The sequence below is a fragment of the Fringilla coelebs genome (genome assembly GCF_963513975.1).
Source record: "Fringilla coelebs genome assembly, chromosome: Z".
NCBI classification, from domain to species: Eukaryota; Metazoa; Chordata; class Aves; order Passeriformes; family Fringillidae; genus Fringilla; species Fringilla coelebs.
In genome coordinates this window covers 23,705,399-23,731,309 of record NC_140031.1, presented here as the reverse complement: position 1 = coordinate 23,731,309, position 25,911 = coordinate 23,705,399, and the positions used below count along the sequence as shown (strand labels likewise).

General features: G+C 38.0%; 1 protein-coding gene across 1 annotated transcript in view; it reads right to left on the bottom strand.

Moving 5' to 3' along the window:
- The window catches only part of AP3B1 (adaptor related protein complex 3 subunit beta 1), a 153,721-nt gene extending 136,070 nt beyond the window's left edge, over positions 1-17,651 (bottom strand). Inside the window, exons 1-2 of the mRNA XM_084225896.1 lie at positions 17,393-17,651; positions 3,697-3,772 (exon numbers count right to left, since the gene is read on the bottom strand). Of these exons, the coding sequence (XP_084082022.1) occupies positions 3,697-3,772; positions 17,393-17,523 (207 nt within the window). The 5' untranslated portion in view covers positions 17,524-17,651. The remainder of the gene's footprint in view (positions 1-3,696; positions 3,773-17,392) is intronic.
- Positions 17,652-25,911: the final 8,260 nt, after the last annotated feature.

Below are 25,911 nucleotides of genomic sequence, written 5' to 3'. Positions count from 1 at the left end.
TAAGACAGAATGAAAAATTATCATCTTATCGTGGTGCAACAGAAGTTATCATACTCAAAAACAGGGATGATCCTCAGACCTCCCTGATAGACTGTAATGGTATGACTATGTATTACTGGGATTAAACAATTGATCTACCATAACAGCTCCAGTGTACCATGTAAATAGGTATTTAGGGCCTTTTAAAAGCATGTATTTTGATTCATTATTGCATAGCAATTCGTGTAGACCCTCCTTAGCTTATGGATCATTAACCTGAAAGAACATAATGGTTCTTTCCAAGAACTAATGTCTATCATATGATTTTTGTTGCTGTGTCTAGACATTCACCATTTGTGTTGTCTTATATACCTGGAGTTCTTGCACCAAAACATTCATTCTAGCATAAGTGCTGTGTAATGCCAAGATGTACTATTTTTTTTTTCCCACATGAGAGACACACAGACATGGATGATACCCTCTGAGGGAAATCAGACCCGTGACTGTTTCCTAACTTATGCTCTGAAACCTTCAGGAGTGAAATTTCACTGTTTCTTCCCCAAAAATTCAAACAGGTTTCAAGATCTGGTACTGGTTGTTATAACATCAGTGAATGTTTTAAAAGAAATATCACCTTTATGTTTTCATGCATATAGTAGAATATGTATACACAAAAATTTATTTCTAAACCAGCAGTGTTGTTCATATTCTTCCAAAGACTGCAATTATTTTATTGCATGCATATAAGAAGAAGAACCATACAAAATTACATACTGATTTAAAAAAAAGGTCATTGATCCTGAAAGTCATATTTTAGCTAAAGGTACACTTAGGTACCTTCATGCATAAAGGGAGCAGTGAGAAGATCAAAACTGGACTACTCCTATGCTTGAAATGATGTTGTTTTAAGTCACTCTCTGGATGACAGGTTTTATTTGTAATAAATCTCCTTCTCCCTAGGAGAAAGTTCACAAACTATCTTAAAGGAGGAAGTGACCGCAAAAGGTGCCATAACCAGCATTCTCCTGCTACTTTGCTATCACACCTATATGAACAAATTAAGGTTTAGCCTCTTAAAGTCAACTAAAATACTAAGAGAACTGTTGGTATTATAGAATTATAGTTATACAGAACAGTTTAGTTTGGCAGGGACCTTAAAGACTAACCCACCTTCCGTGGTTAGGGACACCTTACTAAGCATCTCCCCTGTGAGGACAGGCTTCAGCCTAGAGAGGAGAAGGCTCTGTAGAGACATTATAGCACCTTCCGATACATAAAGGGGGCTAAAAGAGAGCTGGAGAGGAACTTCTGTAAGAGCATGTAATGACTGGACAAGGGACAGATTCAAGCTGACAGAGGGTAGGTTTACACTCCATGTTAGGAAAAAGTCATTGTGAGGATGGTGAGGCAGTGGAACAGGTTGGCCAGAGTAGTTGTGGATTCTGTATGCAAGTTTTTTCAACTGTCTAACACTCAGAAAATAAGCATTCCATTGTAACATGTTAAACAATACTCTGACGACAGAGTTCCTTTTCCTCTAATAATAAGGCTAGAGGAAGCCTTTCATCTCTGAAAAACACATCTCATCCCTGAGAGATGTAAGGTCCCCTCTGTATGTAAGCACAAAAGCACCTTTGTGCTCCACAAGAACATTATCACCTCTGCTACAAGGCCTCATGCTCATACTGTGCAATGTCCCAGTCTCGACCTGTAAAGCTCATTGTTTGAGTTTGTTACATTAACTAGAGGTTAGTGCCAGGCATCTGATGTGAAACACACTTTAAACATAGCACAGGAAACAGCAAATAACTTGAAGATATGAAAGAAACTGAAAACAGAGGATTCAGTAAATCAAACAACTCACTTGCGGTTAAGTAATGGTCAGCCTTATAAGCTAAGAGGCTGCTTCTACTTCAAGCAGCAGCAGCTGACCAAGGGAAAAATATGCAAAAATCAGAAGGTGCACCATGCCATTTGGGGAAGTAGTGCTCTTCCTGCAGAGCAGAGTGCTTAGAACAGAAACAGAAAACAACAAGCATGAGCTTAAAAAAGGACAGAAATCTGCTTTTGGAAACTGGAGAGAATTGTCAGAATTGGAAAATGGGGGAGTAGAGGAAAGAATGTGCCCAGTATATTCTGCCTTCCCTCGCTGAAGACCTCTTGAGCCTGATCACTTCAGCCTAAGGCCATCAAGGATCACAGCTACCACTGCTAACTACACATCTCCAGCTTCATGGTATCACACACTTACAGGAAATTAAAGAAGCCATTAATACCTCTTTTGGATGTTCAGCAGGAACAGGTATCTAAAATTAGAGTTTGCTCATTGCACACTCATTTGTAATGACAGCATTTTTTGTAGAAAAAAAGGAAAATTAAAAAAAAACCAACCCAGTAAAGCCTTGGTTTAAAATTTAAAGCTGATTCAATTTAATGTTTTTTAATTCCCCCATCTATATACATACACAACTACATTCAGTTTCAACAGTTTCCAAATACAGATAAAGATTTGACCAACTTTTCAAAAAACAAAAACAAGGGAGCAAGAGGCACCTTGCCACAACTCTTCTGCCCACAGTAATAACCAGAAAAAAAATACTTTCTAAGGGAAGCAAAAGAATGTAAGTTTACCATGGCACTTATAAAAGTCATGTGTTTTTGCAACAATACATCTGTATACCAGACTGGTCAAACACTTGAGCAATCCCACATCATGTGGGAGAAGATGAATGAAAAACCTTTTCCCAAACCCAAGAAAGATTTTATGAAATAACAGTTGATAGGTTACCCAGACCTCACAGGTAAATGGTGTCTCTGGCAGGACTAAGGGATTACAGGCAGAAAGACAACCAACCTGATTAAAATTCTTATCACTGGAAAATCATGAAGGGAGAAGCTAGCTCTGGAATCAGAGGAAAGAACACGATCACATTACATCACCTGTACCTACTCACTTTGGTACATACTTGGACAGGATTAAGTTCGCAAAAACCAAGCAGAACAAAAAAGCACATCCAGAGTAGACTGAAAAAAACAATGACAGAAAAGAGATTCAAGAACCCCAAAACAAAGGAGACAAGCGGACACAACAATTTTCTGTAGCACATTCTTCCCATACTTTTAAGAAGAAATAAAGGGATTCCATCAACTTCATGATGCTTTGTTTATAATGTTTAAACATATAATAGTGCTAAACATTATTCAATCACCTCTATGGGTACACATTCACCTGAAATACATTATCAAATAGTCAGGGATCATGGTCAATCAGAAAAGAAAAACCTCATATAGTAATAAAAAAAAAATAGTAAATGCCATTTGTAATTTTATTCCTGCAAATTTCTGTTGTTTCCAGTCTGACAAATTTGAAGCTTCTCTTCAGGAGCCATTTCCTATTCAAGGTCTCACTGAAAATAGCTGTTTACAGGCATATTGGCACTGTTACATAAATATTTTAAAAGCATGTACTCACATGCTTTTAACACATATGCATGTAGTCACATATATCCAAATATACCAATTTCTACACAAAATTCCAAGTTAAGAATTTTACCATTTCATCACCACAACTTTTAAAGATCATGTAGAGACTTAAGTGCTAATCTGATAAAGAATGTGTAAAAGGAAAGCATTATTCCCATCCAAGAATTAAAAATAATAATAAACTCCCATACCCCCTACCAAATAAAAACAGTAACAAAAAAAAAAATCACATACCCCAACAATTCTTTTCATTGCATCCAGCTTTGCAGAATCTTTACTGCTTTCCAACATTTGTTTTAGGTCTTCATTCCTATGGTAGAAATACAGTAAAGCATCAATTAGAAAAACTAAAAAATCAAACCAGAATAGCATTTTTATATTCTTGCATCAGTCCAGCAACTTATGGTAAAGCACTGCTCCCTCTTGCCCACTTTTAAATTTTATTTACCCCGGTACAATGAAGTGTTTAGCAAAAGAATGTATCAGCTTCCAACAACAATGTAAGACCATACAACTTCAATCTGCTGTGAGCTGAACCTGTCTAAAAGACTGAAATCTTTAAGATTTTACACAAGAAGAGCTTAGTTTAAACCAACAATTCATCCACTTCTCCCTCGTCCCCCAAGGAGGGCCAGATGCAATAACTAGAAGTTGGCATGTTTGTGTTAAAATATAATATCAGCTTATGTAAATCACTGAAAAGTCCAGACTTCAGTATGCTCTGAATTTCACTATGAATCAGGGATATAGCCTTGTCCTCCTACTTGCCTTTCTGGACTGTAAATTGCTATCCCCTATCCTCAGGATCAAAAGCCTCAGATCTGAAGTATCTGATCTACCAGCTGTAAGACTAAGACAGCCTGATGATTAGACACATACAGTGTCCAAACACTTTTTACAGCTGAAATAAAATTCTCCCACAAAAATATCAAGTTAATAAGAAGGTTCTCCTGTAGATACAGCTTTTCATTAGCTGTCACTAATGAGAAACCGCATCCTGCTTTGCTTTTTAGAAGTAAACAGATCGCAGTCTAACTGCACTTACAGAGTACGAAAGTTTACAAAAAAGATTCTTTGAAGAAACAGCTTTTTTGTAACATCTGGATTGCCTGATTTACTGAAGGATAAAAGTGGATAGAAACTCGAGACACCTGCAATATTCCAAAGAACTCTCAAGACTTTCCAAGTTCAAACCCCGTGAACTTTCACACAAGTGAAAGGCAACATGGTGGGTAGGCAGACCATGGCGGGACACCAGATGCCCACAAAGCCATTCTTTCTCTCCCTTCCAGAAGCAAGACGGGGGTGAGAAAATAGGATGGAAAAAACCTCATGTGTCAAGATAAAGACAGTATAATAAAGCAAAAGCAAAGGCTGCATGCAGAAGCAAAGGAAAACAAAATATTTATTCTCTACTTCACATCAGCAAGTGATGCCCAGCCACTTCCCCAGGAAGCAAGGTTTTAGTATACATAGCAGTTGCTCTGGAAGACCAACACCACAAGAAAGAATGCCCACCCCTTCTCCTTGTTCTTCACTTTTACTGATGACCAGTCATCATATGACATGGAATATCCCCTTGGTCTGCCTGGGCTACGAGTCCTGGCTACACATTCTTCAAGGTTTTGCCCAACCCGAGGCTGGTGGGAAAAGGGGATATTGGAGAGACCGTCTTGACTCCTGTGTGAGCATTGCTCAGCAATAGCTACAACACTGGTGTGCTACCAACACCTCTCTCACTACCAACACAAAGCACAGCATGATGAAGACTGCTGCAAGGGAAAATAATTCCATCTCAGCCAGACCAAATATATACAGACAAGATTTCAAAAGTGAATATAGAACCTGGATATATTCTGATTTATCACTGCCCTCATAATTTCATAGGGGAAGCAGAAAAGGTTGTAAGCCAAAGCTGGAATTAGTTACGATGAGAAAAAAATATTGTCATTCATTCGGTCAAAAACCTATAAACAGTATTTCTCCCACTTACAAGGGACTGAATCACTCTAACAAAAATTTCCTCATATTTTCAGAACCAGTACTGCATCTGCTTTGTGCCTCCCCACAGGAATCCACATTGCCCACACTTCAGTATACATACACATAAGAACTGCCACCAGATGGAAAAAAACAAAACAAAACAAAACAAAACAATGCATTTCCTACTAAGCTAAGGTATGTAAAATTCAGAATACCTACATGCAACTTACAATTTAAGTCTAACTCCTTTTCAAAACCAAGTGTTTCATGAAATAATTGAAGCAACCTATTACAGATTCCCTATACTGTCAATATTTGCCTCATTTGACAGCTTAAAATTTAATTATTATCTTAAAAAAAAAAAGGAAAAAAATAAAGGAAGTATTCCATTTCCTTGCCTGCTTTAGTACTCCTTCCCAAATATCACTGGTAACTCCCTATTTCATCACACTCAAAGGTTTTCACTATTTTTAGCTACTCCTAGACATTTTCAAAGATCTATAAGGTCAGTCTTCTATGGTTACTTTTTTTTATTGTTACATTTGTTTGGTTGTGTGCTTTGGTCATTTAAAATGTATGTACCATTCAATTTCGTCCTGCAGTTTTGCATACTGCTCAGATCAGCTTAGTATGTCTATAGCTGGACACCTTCCTTACAGCAAGTCGTAACATACAATGCACCTTCTTGTAACACCGCTCAAGGTTGATAGGTCAAACATGTCACACATGTTTTCCTATTATCCACATTCCTGTTCCTTTCTCTACATTAAACTCTACATTTTTCTGATTTGCTCGTATTCACCTCTACATCATCCCACTTCTTTTAGTCACTCCATATTTTCCCCTCAGATCCACATCCTTATTTTTTATATTAGAAATAAAGTATTTGTTGGTTTGGGGCTGTACATAAAATATCATTAATAATTTGGGCTTTTTACCTTTCAATCCCTTTGTATAGTTCCATTTCCAATTAACATTTTAGGAAGCATAGCTTTGATTTAATTTTTGGCAGCTCTCTTTACTCCCATCACTCTTGACCACAGGAACAGCTGCTTTTGCTGACCATTCCTACTCACCTATTCTTCACAGGATACCAAGTAAGTCTTGGGTTTTTCTGATCAACTTGCAGTACTCTGCCTGACACTTTGCTCTAGCTGGATAAAGAAAGTCAGAAACCTCTAATTCCTTCTGCTTAAGTCATAATTCTTCCCTGCGCAAGTATCTGTACAACAATGGTAAGTAAAGTTACACAGCAAAAGACAGGACTTGATTCAGAAAGTTGATTTCAGTCCTATGCCCCTGGTTCCAGTTTCCTACTGTTGCTGAAAATGTGAAGTACGTAAAAATTTTCTTAAGAAAGGATATTCTTTGATGTTTCATCTTTGTATACAAGCCTAATGAACAACAAATGAGATTCAATCTATGAAATGGATAGCAGCTAACAAGTGAGCTCTGTGAGCAGCTAACAAGCGGTGAGGTCTGTCTGTTAGAAAGACAAATTACTTGTCTGTAGAATTGCCTTGTTAAGGTTTAGGGCTTGACATGTTTCAATGATCCCAGACCCCAGGTGAGGTTCGCAAAGCTTGGGAAGAAGGACACTCCCCTAAGGGCAGACCAAGAATGCAAATTTGATGGGCCACAAGGAGGTTCTGCAGGACCACCAAGACAAAGAGGAAACTAATAAAGACAACTCAGTAATAGTGTGGAATCAGCTCCAATGGGGTAAAAGGCGATTCTGGCAGGGAGAGACTGTGACCACGGCCCACCAACCTAAAAAATCACTGACCCAGAATAAGAGAAAGTTTGACCAGTTATCATGAGAAATTCATTAACCAATAGAAGGCAGAATACCAATCAACAAACAAACCAACAAAAAAAGAAGAATATGTCAACAAAGTGGAAAATATAGAAATAATAATTTGAGTTCGAGGATGACGTAGCAAAAATGGAGGAAGTTACACAGAACAAGATCCAAGTACATGCTGAAGACAGTCTCCCAGAATGTAACAAACAAGAAGAAAAACTAAAAAGGCGAATTTAAGATGTGAAGACAGAAGTGTTTATTGATGAGCTCTAGTTCTAAATGCTTATAGAAAATGTTCAATCATACACTTCAAATTAAAACATTTTGAACTGTCAGCTGGGAAGATATAAACCATAGAAATTTATATATGAATTAGGTCTTGTTTCCATATAAGAAAAGCAGCAGGGGAAAAAATAAAGAAAGAAAAATAGGAACTAAACAACAAGCTCTTGATGAATTAATTTGGAAATCAATGTTACTTGAATAGATAGTTTGTTTGGGTTTTTAAATATCTTTTCTAACAAATTATAATCCATTATTAGCAAATATTAGATACTTACAGAGTAAAATATTGCTCCATACATCCACACTGATCACCAGCAGCCGCAAGTCTTTTTTCTTCTACAGTTAGATATGGTTTCAATGAAACATCAAAGTTTTTGCCTTTAAGAGCAGACTTAATAGTGCAAGACACCTCAATTATTTTGCCCAGCATTGTGGAGTTTTGTTCCATTCTTTTAAGCAAAGTATGTAAAAAACCAATACAAAAAATCACTGAACTCAACCAAGGTTGCCTGCCAAGAGCAAGGTCTACTCTAAAAAAAAAGAAAATCTTACAAAGTAACAGGATATGCACTCCCTTGCTGTTTTAACTTCCAGAAACAAATAACATATGCAGATTTCAAAGGTCATTTCCCTCCAAAAACAACTCTTATCAGAGCCTCAATGAACAATGAAAAAAGCAAATGCATTTCAGTCTTTTGTAATATAATTTACTGTACATTACAAGTATTTTCATCTTTTTGATCATTAAGAAGTTTTAAGGAAATTTCAATCTTTTAGTAAAATCCGTCTAAATAGAAATAAATGTAAACATAAATGTAAGCTTTGCAGTCACACTAGGGTTCATGTTTCTATACTCATTAGTTATGCTGAGGTGACAGTTCCTCAATACACAATCCTAGACAAATACTTTCTTTATCACTTACTTCCACTTGCCAGGGGCTCAGGAAAATGCAAGCAAACCCTCAGCTGCATCAATACCTTTGCCTCCCCCTGCTAAAACTTAGAGAGACTCTACCCTTACAGAGCCAGGTACATATTATAGATGATTGATATATAAACTTAATTACTTCAGGAGCAACACCAGGTTTAAATAAGCCTAATCTGATAGTTGACAAATGATGCAGAACTATAAGAAGCAGGAAAGTAATGGTCCCAACAACAGCAAATGAAAAAACACCAAACTTTTGGCAGAGTATAGATATATAGTCTCAACCATTTTCCCTAGCAGTAAGAAGAGGTAAAATGACTCTCCAAGAGCAAAAAACCCCAGAAAAACAGGAAGATTCCCACCTGTCTGCCCAATGATGTATTCCAAGAACGCAACAAGATTCCCTTACGTTCCCAAGCCATAATCTAGAGTCTTCACATCTACTTCAATATAGGCCCACTGTCCTCAAAAGTTGCAAGTTCAAAGCACTGGTATAGACAACAATTAGAAATACTCCTATGAAATATTAAGCATGTGCTATGAAATATGATCTTTAGTACTTGTATAGCATCTACCATAAAAGGCAACAAGTCAATTATTAACTGCCTTTGTAATCTTCAGCACCACAGGCTTGTATTCTTAAGTACTACAATTTGAAAGCTAATGTAGTATAAATTAGAAATGCAAACTCATCACCTAACTTTCACAGCAGGTATCAAACATGACAGATTTGCAATGACAAACCACACATCACAAAACACATCCAAAATATGTTCTCCTTGAAACACTGGTTGAATGTTAATGGTTGAATGGAGGTAGTCGGTTTCTAACTTTCTTTTATGTTTTTATATTTTATACTTGTAGCATTTAAGATACACACTACTTTTTTCTTTCTACATGAAAACACTGCTTTCCTCCTACCTTTGTACCATTTATAGATACGATAAGGGTATGAGCATCATAGGACCAGTGACAGACCTACCAGTTTGGATTAATCTTATAGGTGTTACTACCAGAAAGAAACAAAAAACACCAGTTAATCTTTTCTAGTTCTCATGTTCTGTCTTGTGCCCTCTATTCCCCTGCCATTAAAAAAGGAATAAGCCACATCCTTACAACTGCCTCAAGATAAAAGAGGATGGTGGGTGTAGGGGTGTGGTAAATATATGGAGTGTAAGGAACAAAAGAAAAGACAAAAAACAACCTTAGATCACAACAGTCACAAGATTACGCTTTAAAAGCTTGGAGTCCTATGCCAGAAAACACTTTGATCACCTTACTCTGCATGTTGATTATAGCAAAGAGCATCCAAAGAAAAATTCTGAATATGCCATACTACTGTCAGCACACACTCGGTCACTAAAACTGGCATCTTGCTGAGATTAAGACTAGGATTACAGATTCCAATGAGCAATATTACCCACTTCTACAGAAAAATAAAGGTAGGCATAAGTATACATCACTGAGGTTTAAACAGCTATATCAGCAATAAATCTGAGCCTCTGTCTCAGTTACTTTGCCTGCCCATGGGAACTATGACAAACTCCTAGTTATACTGAAATATCTATCCAGAATTTGTGGCATGCCGTTTGGCACTGCATCACCATGTTCCTAACAACTATTACTAAGAAAACACTTGCTCCACTCTGGTAAAATACACATTTATTTTCTAACGGTTTTAGCAACACTGTAAAATTAAATCCACAGATTTTCAAGTTCTGCCACAGTTCTGACATGCCAGTTACTGAAAGAAGTCATCCACTAATCATTAGCCTTCTTAGTAATTAAGCACAAGATTCATGAGTATCAAAACTGCAATGAAGCCCAACTAGCAATGTAACAATAACCTCAGGGAAAGGAGGTGAATTCTGAACAAATAAACCCTGGTGAGACAGAAGATCACATATAAGGATAGCACTATAGCACTGTAAGGTAACATATAGGAAGTGGTAAACAAATTCACCACTGGGGAGGAAGCAAGCATCACCGGTTTCATTATGGAATAAAGCTCTTATAGAACAGAAGTTACAGAAGTGTCACTCAGCTGAGTTTTAACAATGCATTTCTTGTTTCAAGTTTTCCATCCACTGCATAATTTCAGCTACACAGTATCAATTGCACTGTTCTTGCATTCAAGGGACTTCAGCTGGCAGGACATACTTCGGGACATACTTTAAATCACAGCATATTAATTTTTTTTTTTGGCCTTCAACATGAAATTCTAAATACTGTGGATGTTACCAAGTTTGAAGCAGGAAACACACATTTACAGAGCAGTGTAACCTTTACTCTTGGCACCTGAGTAGCAATTAAGTCCTAGGGAATGTCCCATGTTTCCTGAAAAAAATAATTTTTTTCCTTGACATTTTACTGGTACTGCAAATTACTTAAAATAAATTGGTTTATTCTAGGTCCTGCTTGTGTAAACTCTAAACAAGTTTGAATTTAACATTTAAAGAGGAACTGCAAATTGATTTCAGACCCATAAAACACGGAAGCTCAACTGGCAGCAAATACACGCTGCAATTCGAGTTAATTTTGTTGATTTAGGGTTTTCTTCCAGCAGGAAAATGAGAAATCTGAGTTTCACTGTGTTTTGGTCTATGCCATAAACTGTTTGAATGACATCTTGTGGTGCTGTTCAGTACTACCATTCTTTTCCATTACAGCATTATATTTACTTCTAATTCACAACACAGAATTCAACTACTACTTCATGGAAGCCTTGAATCAAATGGCTATGAGTATAGCTGTTCTATGGTTTAAAGAGAAATTGAGATAAAAATTTAATTCTTTTTCAGCCACCCCTGATTTTTCAATGTGAAAAAGAAGCACATTATGTAAAAAGCAAACTAAATAATTTTAAAGAATAGACTAGAGATGTGAGGGAAACAAGGGTGAGAGCCACAGAGAACAAAACAGTTATAGTCTGACCAGAAGCATAATTTAACTCATCTAATTGTTAACTTTGCCAATTTCTCAAAGCACTTCCAATCTGGATGTTTAGTTACACTCTTTCCATCCCATCCAGGAAACCAGAAAGTGTAAAGTTAAAAACTAAATAAAGCATCTCCCAGTTCTCTGTCGTGATTAGATACCACCTGAGCAACACTTGAGCAACTCAGTGCATCAACACCTGTTCAGTTGCTGCTACCACCATCATCAATGCAGAAAAACTACCAGGTAAACTACCCATATTTCAAAAGCTCTAACCAGATAGCAACTAGTATGACAAAGCAGTTTGAAATCCCTTCTGGATTGGACTGTGATTTGAGCTAACATTATCTGTTGTCAGTAGAGTAGTTAAAGACACTTTCACCCACCAATAAGAAATATTGTCTAAAAGGATGAAAAGATTCAGCCTTGCAATTGCACTGCATATAATCATTTCTGATAGTACCCACACCACCAATACAGTAGGGAAACTTCTGCCAGACAGAAATCTTCCTCAGCGGAAGACAGTTTTCTGAAGGCTGAAAGAGTGCCATCAGAAGTGGTGCTGCCACTTAAACGCCTGTGTCAACTTAAACCTTTCTTGAGGCTAGTGCTCAGAATTTGCAGACATTTATAGATCACTTTGCAGCCTTTGATAGTTGTGAAGGGATGATAAGTGAAAAACAGTACCACAGAATATTCTCAGCTGGAAGGGACCCACAAGGATCACTGAGTCCAACTCCTAGTGTTTCCAGCTTTCCTAAAAATATTGAGAAAAGGCTTCTTTGAAAGATACCACCACAGAGGTGGTGTTGCCAGAACCTACTCAGTGCTAGTATATTTACATACATGTCTAGGCTTCAGAAACACTGTTTAACAGCATTACAAGGCTGCTTATCTTCTGGCAGAATACGAAAACCATTACAGTTTCCTCCAAGTATCAAAACTATCAAGGGGTGGCACAAACAAGAACAGCCTTCAAAAAAAGCAGAACTAAAACCGTGGAATTTCAGCCTTGTAAGAGCTGTAGATATGTCTATTTAATACCATTCAGGATGCAGATCAAAGCAAATAACTAATGCAAATAAATGACAATGCAGTAAATATACAGAAACCACAATGAAGACCTTAAAACTGTAAAACTTGCCTTTTGGAGCAAATAAAAAAAGCCACAAAAAATACAGTGACTGCATTACACAGAGCCACAGCAAATCAACAATTCATTTTTGTATGCATCCTCATATGTGCCAAGTGCATGACAATAAGAACATGTGTGGCACTTCCCAACAGATCTGACAGATTTCAGCTGGAGAAGTGTTCAGCAATAGCATGCCCACATTTGTACAGTGCATTTAGTTCCTATCCTTATACTGACTAGAGGGTTCAGATTTTATTTGTAGACTCATCAGTTCATCCAAACCATTCATCTTTGCTGGGTTGTACATCCTACCAAAACTGGCATATAATCATATTGGTGGGCATAGGGCCATTTTAACAGATGGAGAAAGAAAGTAGTTGTGCCAATGAGCTAGTGGATGCATCAAGTTTGAATATTAGAACTGGAGTCTCCTCCAAGAATTTCACAAATGGCAATCTATGTACAATCTCTCTATGACTGGTTGAACAGAATATGCCAAGACAAAACTAGATCAATTTAAGACTCCAAGAACACCTCTGGCAGCCGTTGAAAACAAGTTTTTAGCTCCAACGGGTTTGGAAAAGTCTTCTGCACAGAGAATTGGGGAATCAGTATCTTAATGAAATCACCACCTTCAGCTCTCTGCAAAACAGGCTTGCAAATCTCTGCAAAGAAAAATGAGTTTGCAGCACTGCCGAGTTTTCTGACGAATGGCTCAACAAAACATGTAAGCCAGACCTGCAACAAAAAAAATCTCATAAATTACAAATGTATTTTGCTTTTCAGAAATAGTTTAAAGATGCAAATCAGTAAAGTTGAAAATGTGTGCTATAAATTTTGCCATCTGCTTCAATGCTGCACTTAACAATTGACATTACTGATGTTACTCCTATGGTTCACCTCTTAAGTTGTTACATTTTATCAGCTAAAGCAATAACTAGTTTTATTGCTGAAATTGTACCACTTCCAAGTACCAAACATTATTATATCCTAATTTTACATGCAGGTAAGTTTTGTTTAAAATGCAATTAATATAGATGAAAATCCTCTGTCCACCCGCAATTAACTGTAGGCAGATATAGCTGTACCCTAATATATGCAATTAACAGGGATTCTGTGTTTCTAATTAGCTCTCCAGGTACTCTTACATGTTGGAAGGTGGTTAGAATTTTCACTTCTCCACTTACAGCAATAATAATGTAATGAAGCATAATGTAACTATAAAAATATTCTATTAACCTAGGTGATGTGAATCACATAGTACTTTACACTAAACAGCAGATTTTGAGATTCCAGCTAGGCAGTGTTTACTGCATGGAGTCCATCAGTCAAGAACTAGGAGAAATAGCTTGAGGCCCACGTGCTGGATTCAGCTTGTGCAAAGATTCCCATAACCGATCAGCTCTTACAAATTTTCTGCTGAAAACTTCTGTTACGGGCAAAGACTTCTCTGGAGACTGTTTACATTACTCTGGGGACTAGAATCTGACCCTTTCTCTACTTTTGAAACCTGTGGGACATGTGACTATCTAGAATATTTCAGTTCACAGACAAGTGTCAAACCGCCAACCTGGACACAAAAATACATTCTTAAAACATAAATACACAAGTTTTATAAAGGAATACCACACATGCCAGTTCATGTGACAAGTGTGAAAGAGGAAGAGAGGAAGGAGAGCAAAAGGCATCTCCAGTCATGCAACAGGGCCCTTTCCACACAAGAAGGTTCAGACTGACTCATCCCAGGTATGCAAGATCTTTCAATTATTTAGTTATTGAGATGCTTAACAGAATGAACGCAAAAAATTCCATTGTCCAAACGAGATCTACTTCGTTCATCTAACCAACCAAAAGGCTTTAACAGCACTACATACCAAAAACTCAAGTTCTATTTCCCTCTTTAGTCAGGATTAAATACACACAGAAAAAAGCTAGCACCACTATAATACATTTGTTATGAAATCTCTTATTCAAGAATAGTTTTAGTTCAGTCAACATCAGTAGGAAAGCAGTTTCTTATGTACATGTTGTAATACTACAGAGAGATTAGAAAACCCTCCTCCTTACCTTCTCTCTTTTGTCCTGAACATGTACAGTCATCTCACAGAAGCAGACCAAAATTGTATTTTTATGTTTTCTGTTTTCTTCCACTGCAGTGGATACATACAGTGTATTATCTAATGAGAAACAATGTTTGCACATGGTGCGTGCAACATAATGCACCTTGCTTATATTGAGAGAAAAGATCGTGAAATAAACAATTATTTTTAATAATCTTCTAACAGTAAAACTTTACACTTTTTAAGGATAAAGATGTCACCAGGACAGAAATTTTGATGAACTAAGATATTTTCAATACTGATAGCACATGTTTGAACCAAACTACAGCACAAGCATGTACCAAAAATACTATGTTCACTAATAGAATTGAAATTTTATTTGCAATTGAAAGTTAGTGGATAGATCATTGAATGCTAAAGGTAAAAAAGGCAGCTTTAGCAGGAGAATGACACATAGGCTTTTACACCAAGGGATGTTCAGAGCTTTTAGATGATATGAACTTCAGCAGAGTAGTCCTACTGAAATGTGAGAAAAAAACCAGGACAAATAATTTATATTAGACCAACTCTGGACTTCAGATTTAAGTCTACCAATACTGATTTGTGCCTCTGTGTGGGCTCCTCAGTCTCAAGATCAAAGACAACTTATCCTAACAACTTCATTATTTTCTTAACCATTTTGGCCTACTTCATGACAAACACGGAAAGACAGTCAATACAAAGTAAAAAGACTGGAACTTTTTCAATGAAGTGCTTACAATACTACCTTGATACTTATACATTAACTACATTATAGTGTTCTGATTGACTGGCAACAGGCAAGCACAGGGCTCTGATCTAACATTACTGCACTAATGTACTGGGCCCTAAACTATATATATATAATGAATATTTCTTGCATCATCAGTAGACTCAAGGAAGAATTCCCCTTCCTCAGCAACAAAAAAAGTTTGCCAAGCACTGAAACAGCACAATAATATCAGACATGAGTATATCAGCAATGATGAGAGACAATTTTAGAGAGATCAGTAGCAAACAACCTTTAAAAAACTCTAACAGTAACTTTCATTTCACCGTTGACCCACACCTTCATGCACAAGATGCAAGGACGCATCTTACACTTCTCTGTATTGTCTTGCCTTGTGATGAGAAGGTTTTGCACTATTACTAGAGTGAACTATTAGAAATAAAATATATGCTTGATGAATGACTACCGCATTTTCCAACTAGAGTGACACACAGCCTCCTTTTCTAACAATAATCCTCACTTGCAGTTCAGGGGGTTTTTCACACTACACACATCACATTCCCTGCACAGCATCTGTTCCTCAGCTACCCAATCTATACTCAGAGCTTAACCACACAAGTGTTAAGCTGAAGTGAACTGTGTTAAGTGAATTGTGGATAACACCCCATTTCAGCAAGAACTTGCTTGTCAGCTACAAAAGATCATAGACAGCAATGTCTGTTTTACTCTCAAGTCATTCATTTAGAGCTCTAATTTCCTCTAAGGGTAAGAGTAAGTCTAGAGGAGTGATTAATTAATTTGGCACGCTCACATAACACAAGCTGCTGGTCCTTCCATACTAAAAGACATCCATATACATACACATGTAGAAAACATCGCAGGACCACAGAGCTGTATTTCACTATGATCACTGGGGAGCCTCGGGTAGAATCACTCCAGCTTCTGCACTTAATAAAACAGAGAACTATACTCCATCTGCAAAACAGTCCTAAGTTGATGAGTTATTTAGAAAATTATGGCCATGTTCAATGAACAGGATACCCCCCCCCCCCCCCGCCGTGGAAAAAAGAAACTAGCAAAATAATAGTTTGGAAATAAAGTGCCAAGTTGTTTCTATGGAAGGAAATAAGGAAAGAAGGGTGCAAACAACATAAATCAGCTAAAACACACAGATCCACAGAAGCACATTTAACTAGAGCAGAGAAAATTTGAACTGGAATGAAAAAGTGAAGTATTTAGCAAAATAGAAGGGGAAAAAGAAATGAGACTCATCTGGCAAACTGAGGAGGCCCATCAGCTACTGTCTCATAGAGCTAAGCATTAGAGTGACTGCAGCTCCATGTTTTCATGATTTACTCTGCTGTGGCTCACAAATAAACACATCAGTCGAGGTTTCCAGAGCATAGATGTTCTCTTTGTGCAGAACAATCAAACTGAAGACGCAGCAATTGATTTTCTAATGTACATGAGACCTTAAGTTTATGGTGCTTTTTATTGGTTGCTCTTGGAATAGATTTCCAATTTGTTGTAGAATACAATTCCAGCTTAGCAAACCTTTTGATCCTTTCATTTGGACATTCTTCCTCTCCAATCCACTTTTACTTTAAGGAGCTGAAAGCTTCCTGTACCGGTGCACTTGGCTGGGTTTTTTTTTCCCTTCTCCATTTCCTCATTTTGACTTCTGACCAAGACACTGTTAACACTGTTAACACCCACTTTGAGCTGGCCACCTCGCCCTGATCCACTACATTTCCAGCCATAATTACAAACACTTTTTTTATATATACACATTTCAAGGCAAAATTAGGACAATTCCACCGCGATTAGCTGTCGAAACAGAGGAGAAACGATAAGCAGTTTTCCAAACAAACCAAAAGAAACCCTTTACAGATAACCCACTACCTATGCACACTTTAACGCAAGCGAGCGAACTTTTCCGCGGAGTCACGACGGGAACCAAGCAGGAGGCGCGGCTTCCCGGCCAGGGCCCCTGGAACTGCCCCTGCCCGTGGGACACCCGGCCAGCCCGCACGCCCGCGAGCCCCCTTACTTCTTGGTGTCGCTGCTGAAGAGCCCGAAGGCCGCGGGAGCCGAGGGGGTCACGGTGGGAGACGCCTCCTGCGCCAGCTCGGGCGCCGCCTCTCCGCCCTGCTCGCTGTAAGTGAGCCCGTTGCCGGACATGGTGGTGCCCCTGGTGCCGGTGGCGGCCCTGCTGCCGCCGCTGCCCCTGGTGCCGCCGCTGGCCGCCCGCCCCGCCAAAGTTGCCGTCGCAGCCCCCCCCGCGCTGCCGGCCCGGCGCTCTCCCCGGAAGCTGGGCGGTCACGCGGCGGGGGGCGGGGCGGCCCGGCCCGGACGTGCGGCCGGAGCAGCCCGGGGCCGGGGAAAGGGCCGGGCGGGCCTGCGGCCAGCGCCGCACCTCGGCGTGCCCGGCCTCTGCCGTGCCCTTGAGATGCGAAGCGTGGCCTGGAGCATCAGCTCGTTTGTTGCTTCTAGTGACCGTGTTACGAATGCCAGTACTTCACCCTGACGATAGAAGCAAACTGTTACATATGCGACTCCGGAAATATAAAAGGATAGTTAGAGGCCTTCTGAGGGAAGTTTCTCCTAATTTATTTTTACAATTCTGTTTTCCTACATCCATCTTTCCTATCTCCCCTAGTTTTTCAGGAATTATCTGCGTTCATTAGAGCAGCTTTCAAAACATCTCCTGACATATGCTAGTGGAGTGCAACCTTTTCCTCCTTAGAACTGAGCTAATTTCCAAAAGGTTATCTGTTCACAATCAATACCTTTTATCTTGCAGAGAAGAAAAGAAGGGGGGGGGGGGGGGGGGGCGGGATCTGTCATATTTCTCTGAAGCAGCTTTTTTACTTGCTTGCTTTTCAGCAACTTTTACTTTTCTGATTGAAACTGAGGCAACACCAAGCAATTCTTTTATTTATATTTTTATTTAATCGTTTTCATAAAAGGATTTACCAGTAAAGGATTTGTTAAGTGTGGGACTGATGTAAAGATAGCTGTCCTCAATAGCTGCCTTCTGTAGGTACCAGTGTTTTAATTTTTTTATGATCTCCTACAGCTTTTTTTCCCTGTGTACCATTGTTTTTTGAAAGTTGTGGTTTAGATTGGGAAAGTCCCAGTGTGAATATTCTTTAATATCTCCATTTTACCTATTGGTTTTTTAGACTTTGATTTTTGTTCTGCCTTTTGCTTTGTTTACAGTAGCAGTCATTATAGTTTTCTTTCCCTGTAGAGAGAAATATTTTATTATTCCTACCATAGACTATCACAGGAACTATTGGTACTCATCCTGTGATTTGATTTGAGGCAGACACATCTCAGTCATACAGAGCCAGAGAGCATTCTACATTCTGATTTTCAAAGCATCAAAAACCAGAGTAGGCTTGTGGAGAATTGGGTCTGAACCAGACAAAAATGGACATCCACTTCTCTCTGCAGAAGGATCTGAGAATTCCTGTCAGCAGTACTTAGAAATTGTCTCTGTTTTTCAGACCGTGCCTATTTATTTCAAATTGTAACAGAGACAGCACTTGAACTTTGACTCCAAACATGGTTTTATTTACATGAAGAGGTTGCTAGCTATGTCTTACATTTGTGTGCCAGGCACATAGAGTGTAGGAAGGGGTAATCTATAGGAGGCCAAGTCAACAGTTTGTAAGGTAGATCTATTCTAGTTTCATTTAAGACTGTCTACTTGTTCTCTGAGGCAAGAGGTTGCTTCTTTGTTTAAATCCATAAAATAAGGCTTTATTAGCACTAAAAACTCCTTCAGTACAATAAACTAGTTCTTTTTTACCATGTATATCTAATACATAGTATTTACTATGTGTACTATATAGTATTCTTAGAGTAAATGGAAAAAGAAAAGAATAGACTTGTAGAATTTGTCAGAGTAATTTGTGGGAGTACAAATGGCTATTGAGGTGTAAGAGCCTTGGAGTGTGATATGGGAAGAGAAGAAAATAGTAAGAGTGATGCAGAGCTTCACTTAAGTATTACCTGAAGGTTTATTAAGTTTAATTGAAAATTCCTATCAGGAATGTTAGCTGTGAGCTTCTGCTATCAGCTCTTGATATAGTTTTAGCTTGAAGTATGCCACAACTGTTCAATGAATAGTCTTTTCCTGTCTAAATTATGTCTTCCAAATCACCATGCAGTGATAAGGTACTTGTGCATTGAATTTATACCTGTATGCAATTATGTCAAAAATAACAGAATCATGGAACACATTACTCCAGATCTAAATTCTCCACTTACATTCATTGGTTGCAGCATTGTATATTTCAAAGTTTTGTGCAGCATAAGTAAATTAACAGACAAGGCTTAAAAGAGAGAGCATAGAAGGGTTTTGCTTTTCAGTTTTCCACTTACCTTTCCACTTACCTTTTTTACTATTTCACCTCCTTTATTCATACCATCTTTACAAATCTACTTATCTAGTGTCTGGCAACTACATGGTTTCTTACTTTCCAGTCATAGATGTTAACAACTATACAATATGTGGACACATACAAGCATGTACACTTATAAGCATGGACACAGCTTTTAAAAGTTAATTGCACTGGAAAATAATTTCTAAGGCTCTGGAAAGGAAGATGTATTTTTATGGGTAAATACATAAGTATTTTCATCAAAACTCATGCGTATGTATGCTTTTGAGGGGAAAAAGAATTACATAGGCAAACAAGCTGTAATTTTGTAGTTCCAACAAACATTAACTTTTCTAGGCTTTCTGAAACATTTACACAAGATACTCTGGAGTGTTTTTTACCAAGTTGTATACGTTTGTGGCCACTGGGCTGCCAAATGTTTATTGTGTGCCCTCTTGTGGCTCAGATTACTAGTATGTTATTTGTCATGGAAAAGACAAGAGATGCATTGAAAATTACTTTTTAATAGAATTCAAGCTCAGTATAAGAGAAATATCAAGCTACTAAATGCTTTGCTCATACTCTATGTTACTAATAGACTCTCATATATGCAAAATATACTGATATTGCAGATTCTACACAAATGTCTTAGAGTATTGTCTTGTAAATGTCATTGGTAAAGGGTAAGTAGTGATACAATCCAAACTTCTTGTAATATGATTTTTCTTTCAATAGTGATCTAGAAACCTAATGTGTAATAAGTTACTTTAAAATTAAGCGCCAAGAACTCTTTCTCCGACCTGACATAATGGGTTTTCAATCTGAGGCATGAACTCAGGTTCCAGTAGTCCTGAGCCTGAAAAACACTTTAATCTGCCTCCCTCTAAGTGAATCAAGATTTATGACTGTAATGAAAGCAAATGAGTTTTTTCTAAAAATCCCACTTCTCTATTCCTCCTTAGCATGACTGGCTACCATGTTATCCACATAAGTCGAGTTCACATCCCAACTCTTGAAATCAGGATACTTCAAATTTTCTTTTATTCTTTTTATTATACAGCTCTTCTGTAAACTCTAAAATTATACAATATATATCTTATCTTCATCAGTTGATATTCCTTCAGATGGTTATGATGATTTTCACTAAATGATTAATAGGAAAAGTAGAAGGCAAAAAGCAAAAACATGGAACACAAAACAGAAACATTTGAAAAATAAAACAATTCTTCAGGTGTAGAGTTCTTTTTCGTTTTTTCAAGCATAAACATGCAAAATAGGTATTAGTAGAACCGGAACCATAATATTAGATATTACTTTTGGATAGAGAATATCTTGAAATTAAAAATATTGGGATTATATTAAAAACTATTACAGAAATACAAATATCTCCAATGGATTAAGTGCTGTGATACTTTCATATTGATATCAGACCTTTGGTGTGTTTGATGGTGATTGAAATCCCTGTAAAATGGAAGGTGAACCAGTTTTCAAAACTTCCACTGTAATTGAAAATCATATTTGTTATTTTTTCATTGTTTAATATTCCCAGATCTTTAAGTATCATACCATCAAATATGATATCAAAGCAGGAAACCTAAATCAACTGCCAACAATTTCCCATTAGTCCCATGACAGAAATGCTCACAGACCTCAAATAATAGGTTTAAATGTTAAAAACTGTGTTCAAATGTTTATTGCACAATATCCTATATTTTAAAAACCCCTACTCCTGAAAAATGAAAACACTTGGCTTTTTCTCAGATTTGTTTTAAGTAGGAGAAGAAATTCAGGGTGTGATGGATTCTCTCAAGTACCCCAGCTAGTCATAACTATCATTCTGAAGAAGTCACCAGTTACAGATTCAGTCTTCACTGGCCTTTTCTATATAAATTCTAAGTTTCCTCCTAGATATATCTATAGGCTTGGGTTTGCCAATTTATCTTCTCCTTTTCTTAATCTAGAGAAGCATGGAGTCTGCAGTTACAACAAAATGTTTAACCAGTTTAAGTAATGAAGCTGAAGTAACAACTTTTTAAAACTTTGTGCCTTGACAAACAATTTATACTGTAACATATCTGCCTAAATTAATGTTTTAGTTTGATAGTGACAGTTTGTAATGTACATTTATTTGAAGATCTCTTTAATCCAGTTTAGATTAAAGACCTTAAGAACAGGGTACATGTATGTGGTTTATGTGTTCATTATAACATCTCTTCTTTATTGTGCTGCCATTATCTAGATCCTCCACTGAGTCAGGCTGCTCTTGAAATACATGCCTTGACAGTTGGAATACTTCAGGTGTCTTACTTGGATCCTTGTCCGGGCCGGCTGTTGTCTGTCTCTGCCCAGACAAGGGTGAGATGGGTTCACTCCTATCGGGCTTCAAAGGACGAGGCTGGACTCTCAGGTTCAAGCTTGTTTATTATTTCTTATCTAAAAAGTGATTCTGTCGCCCAGCCGGGGTCTGACCAGCAAGGCAGCCAAAGGCACTCTGACCGCCTACAGGGCGGTTGCGTCTTTTTATAACAAAGACTACTTAAACTATATTTATCTTTTGTCCCCAATACTTATCATTTTTATTACCAAGTGTACCTTTACTAAGAACCTATCAAAAATACCTACGTCACACAGAAAATGGAAGACATGAAGAAGGAAGAAGAGCCACGTGGCAGGCCCCAACTCCCTCTATCTTGTTTTTTCAAGCCCCCTGTACCAAAATCTTAAAATCTATGTTTTGACCTGTAATTATACTATTTCTATATTCTTTAAACACCAGTGATTCTCATATCCCCATATACAGGTGGTACATCTCTCGAAGGGTCAAAGTTGAGCCACCAGGTACTTTTGGCAATATTCCAAGGCTCCTGAGCCCCCCCAAGGGTTCTCTCGGTAACTCTGGACGTCAGGAGCGGTTCCCACAGATCCTGAGATTTTAAAGCAAGTCAAGACCCACTTACTTACTAAGGACTTCAACCTTGGTTTTGCTTGTGTACCCTCACATCCGCCATGTTCTACCTTTAATCTACGCTAGTGCAGGTAATATGTTTTTGTGTTCATGTTTGATTTTTAAAGGTACTGCAAGTGAGTTGTTTGTCAGAAATAAAGAGATAAATATTAATTTAAAAAAACAAGTTTATAAGATCTTCTCAGAGTGTTTCTATATCTTCCTGTCATCTTAGATCTCTCCTAAAGAACCTCTTTTCAGTTCTTGGGATTGAGATTGTAATTCAATTTATTGCTGGATAAGTAGCAATTACAGTGTGTGCAATAATAAAAAGAGAAAAGAGGCGATTTTGAGCAGCTGGCCATAAGCAGAGAGGTGGCTAGTGTATTACAAGCACGCTGTAAGCTTATTGTGATTTCCTTGGCATGGAGTCAACTATGCATTAGTCCTGGTATAGATTACCGTAGTGCCAGAACAGGTTTTACTGATGTTGAATTAATATAGCATGCTCCTTTCTTTCATAGCTGGAGCACAATACCCTTCGAAAGTAACACCTTATTCTATTGCATGCAGCATGTGTCATGTCAGATGGAGGGAAAAAAAAAGCAGAAAAGTGCCTGTTTAAGGAGATCACAGAATCAGAAAAAATCATCAAATGGCTATGGTTGGCAAACACCACTCTATGTCATCTTGTCCAACCTCCTTACACAAGCAGGTTTCCCTAGACGAGCAGTACTTTGGAGTGTGTGCAGACAGCTTTTGAATAATCTCTTTTCTGGAGAAATAGACTCCATATCCTCTCTGGGCAATCTGTTCCAGTTGTCAGGCACCCTCACAGTAGAGAAGTTCTTCCTCATGTTCAAGTAGAATTTCTGTGTTCCAGTTTCTGCCCATTGCATCTCGTTTTATTGTTTGGTGCCCCTGAAAAGAGCCTGGTCCACCCTCCTTACATCCTCCCTTCAGATACTTACGCATCAATAGATCCCCTCTCAGGCTTCTCCAGGCTAACCAAAATCAGCTCCCTCTGCCTTTCCTAAAAAGTGACGTGCTCCAGTCCCCCCATCATCTTTGTAGCCTCTGCTGGACCGGCTCCAGGAGCTCCATGTCTCTGTTGACCTGAGGAGCCCAGAACATATGAAGTGCTGTATCCTCACAAGGGCTGAATAGAGGGACCGGATCACCTTCCATGACCTGCTGGCAATGCTCTTCCTAATGCTCCAAGAATACCATTTTCCTTCTTGGCCACTAGGACACGCTGGTGGCTCATGGACAGTTTCTTGTCCACCAGAATCTGCAGGTCCTTCTCTTCAGTTGCTCCCCAGCAGGTCAGCCCCAGCCTGTGCTGGTGCCTGGGGTTGTTCCTCCCAAGGTGCCGGACTTTGTGCTTGCCTGTCATTAGAGATAGTGTCAAAAGGCTTGCTGAAGTCGAGGTAGACTATATTCACTACTTTCCCCTCATCTGTCCAGGAACTTGCCTCACTGTAGAAAGTAATCAGGCTGAGCAAATGTGATTTCTCCACATTGATGACTCCTAATCACCTTCTTATCATCCATGTGGATAATCATGGTCTCTGGAAGGAAGTGCTCCATTACTTTCCCAGAGACTGAGGTGAGTCTGACTGGCTGATAGTTTCCTATGTCCTCCTTCTTGCCCCTTTTGAAGACCAGGGGAACATTTGCTTTCTTCCCATCCTCAGCATCTCTCCTGATCTCCATGACCTTTCAAAGATGGTCTCACAATGTTGTCCACCAGGTCTTTCAGCATTCATGGATACATCCCATCAAGGTCTATGGACTTGTGGTGTTAAGTTTGACTAAATGGTCTCTTACTTAATCCTTCTCAACCAAAGGAAAGTCCATCTTTTTCCAAACCTGCTCCCTGATCTTCTGGGTTAGAGTTCCTAAGGGGTGGCCTTGACAGTGAAGACAGAAGCAAAGAAATGTTCAGTAATTCTACTTTCTGTGGAACCTCTGTCACTGGGGTCCCTGTTCCATTCAGTAGCAGGCTCACATTATGCCTAATATTCTTTTTCTTACTGATTAATTGAGGTATTGGTATTGGTATTTTGTATTTTAAAACTAAATAGAAAGTGGAAGATGGAATTAAATAAGAGAAAGCAGAAAATTGGTTTTAAAAACTGGAATGGCCAGAAAGGAAAAATGAAGTCTCAGAAAACTGTAGGGGCTCTTTCAGGTGTGATCACAGAAGATAAAATTCTTAACAAGAGTGTAATAGAATTTGTATGAGAAACATAGGATAGTCTCTTATTGCTGGAGAAACAAAGGGAGAAATTAAAGGCGTAATGCCAAAAAATTATTAGTCTTAACATTTTCCTAAGGGTGAAACATTTGCTTTACTTATCCTAGCAGATTTTTTTAAATGTATGATGATTTATAAATAGTTTCTAGGAAGAACATAACGAACTGGCTGAGAATAAGCTCTTTAAGCAATTGCTACACTCAAGTGCACTTGTATATTAAAGGGGTGAAAAGGTCAATAAATTATTTTCCTGGCAGACACCAGGAATGAGAAATTTAAAATAACATCTTGGAAATAACACTAGAGACAAAGATAATTTTAGACAAAGGGGGGAAAACCAAACAAACCAGCAATTTCTTTTGCCAGACACTTCCCTTTCAATCACATCTGAATAGCAGCCATTCCTAACCTGGCACTCCCAAGGCCATGGAATTCTATGTTCTGTTGAACAATATCTCTAGGTTGTTCTAGAATGAGGTAAGGGCTTCTCAAGACCCTACAACTTAGATTCAAAAGCTAACTCATGTATTTAGTTAACTAACTCTTAAGGTTTTTTCCTATGATTGAGTTATTGCTCAGAAAACATGTCCTGTTTCTTAAAAAAATGTAGGAAATGCAAATTATAGAGAATTTGTAGTCACTTGTATGAAAAATTTCCTTTTAAAATATATTATTTTAATAAACTTTCTAATCATTATTATTAAGTTGATAATTATCTTTCTTTTAATTGCGTTTACTACTAAAATGGAATGCTATCTGCAAAAATGTTCATATAATTATAAGAAAGCTTAAATTATTAATATATAAATTAAGAAAAATCATTTAAATTACATTTTAATAGCAATATCTATGTCCCTGATGCTTATTCTTTTTGCTCTCACTGAGTCATGTAAATAGATATTTTTCCATACTTTTAAAAAGGAACTTACTTAGAAATAGATGAGAAAAGTAGATTTCTTTCATTTACTATTTCA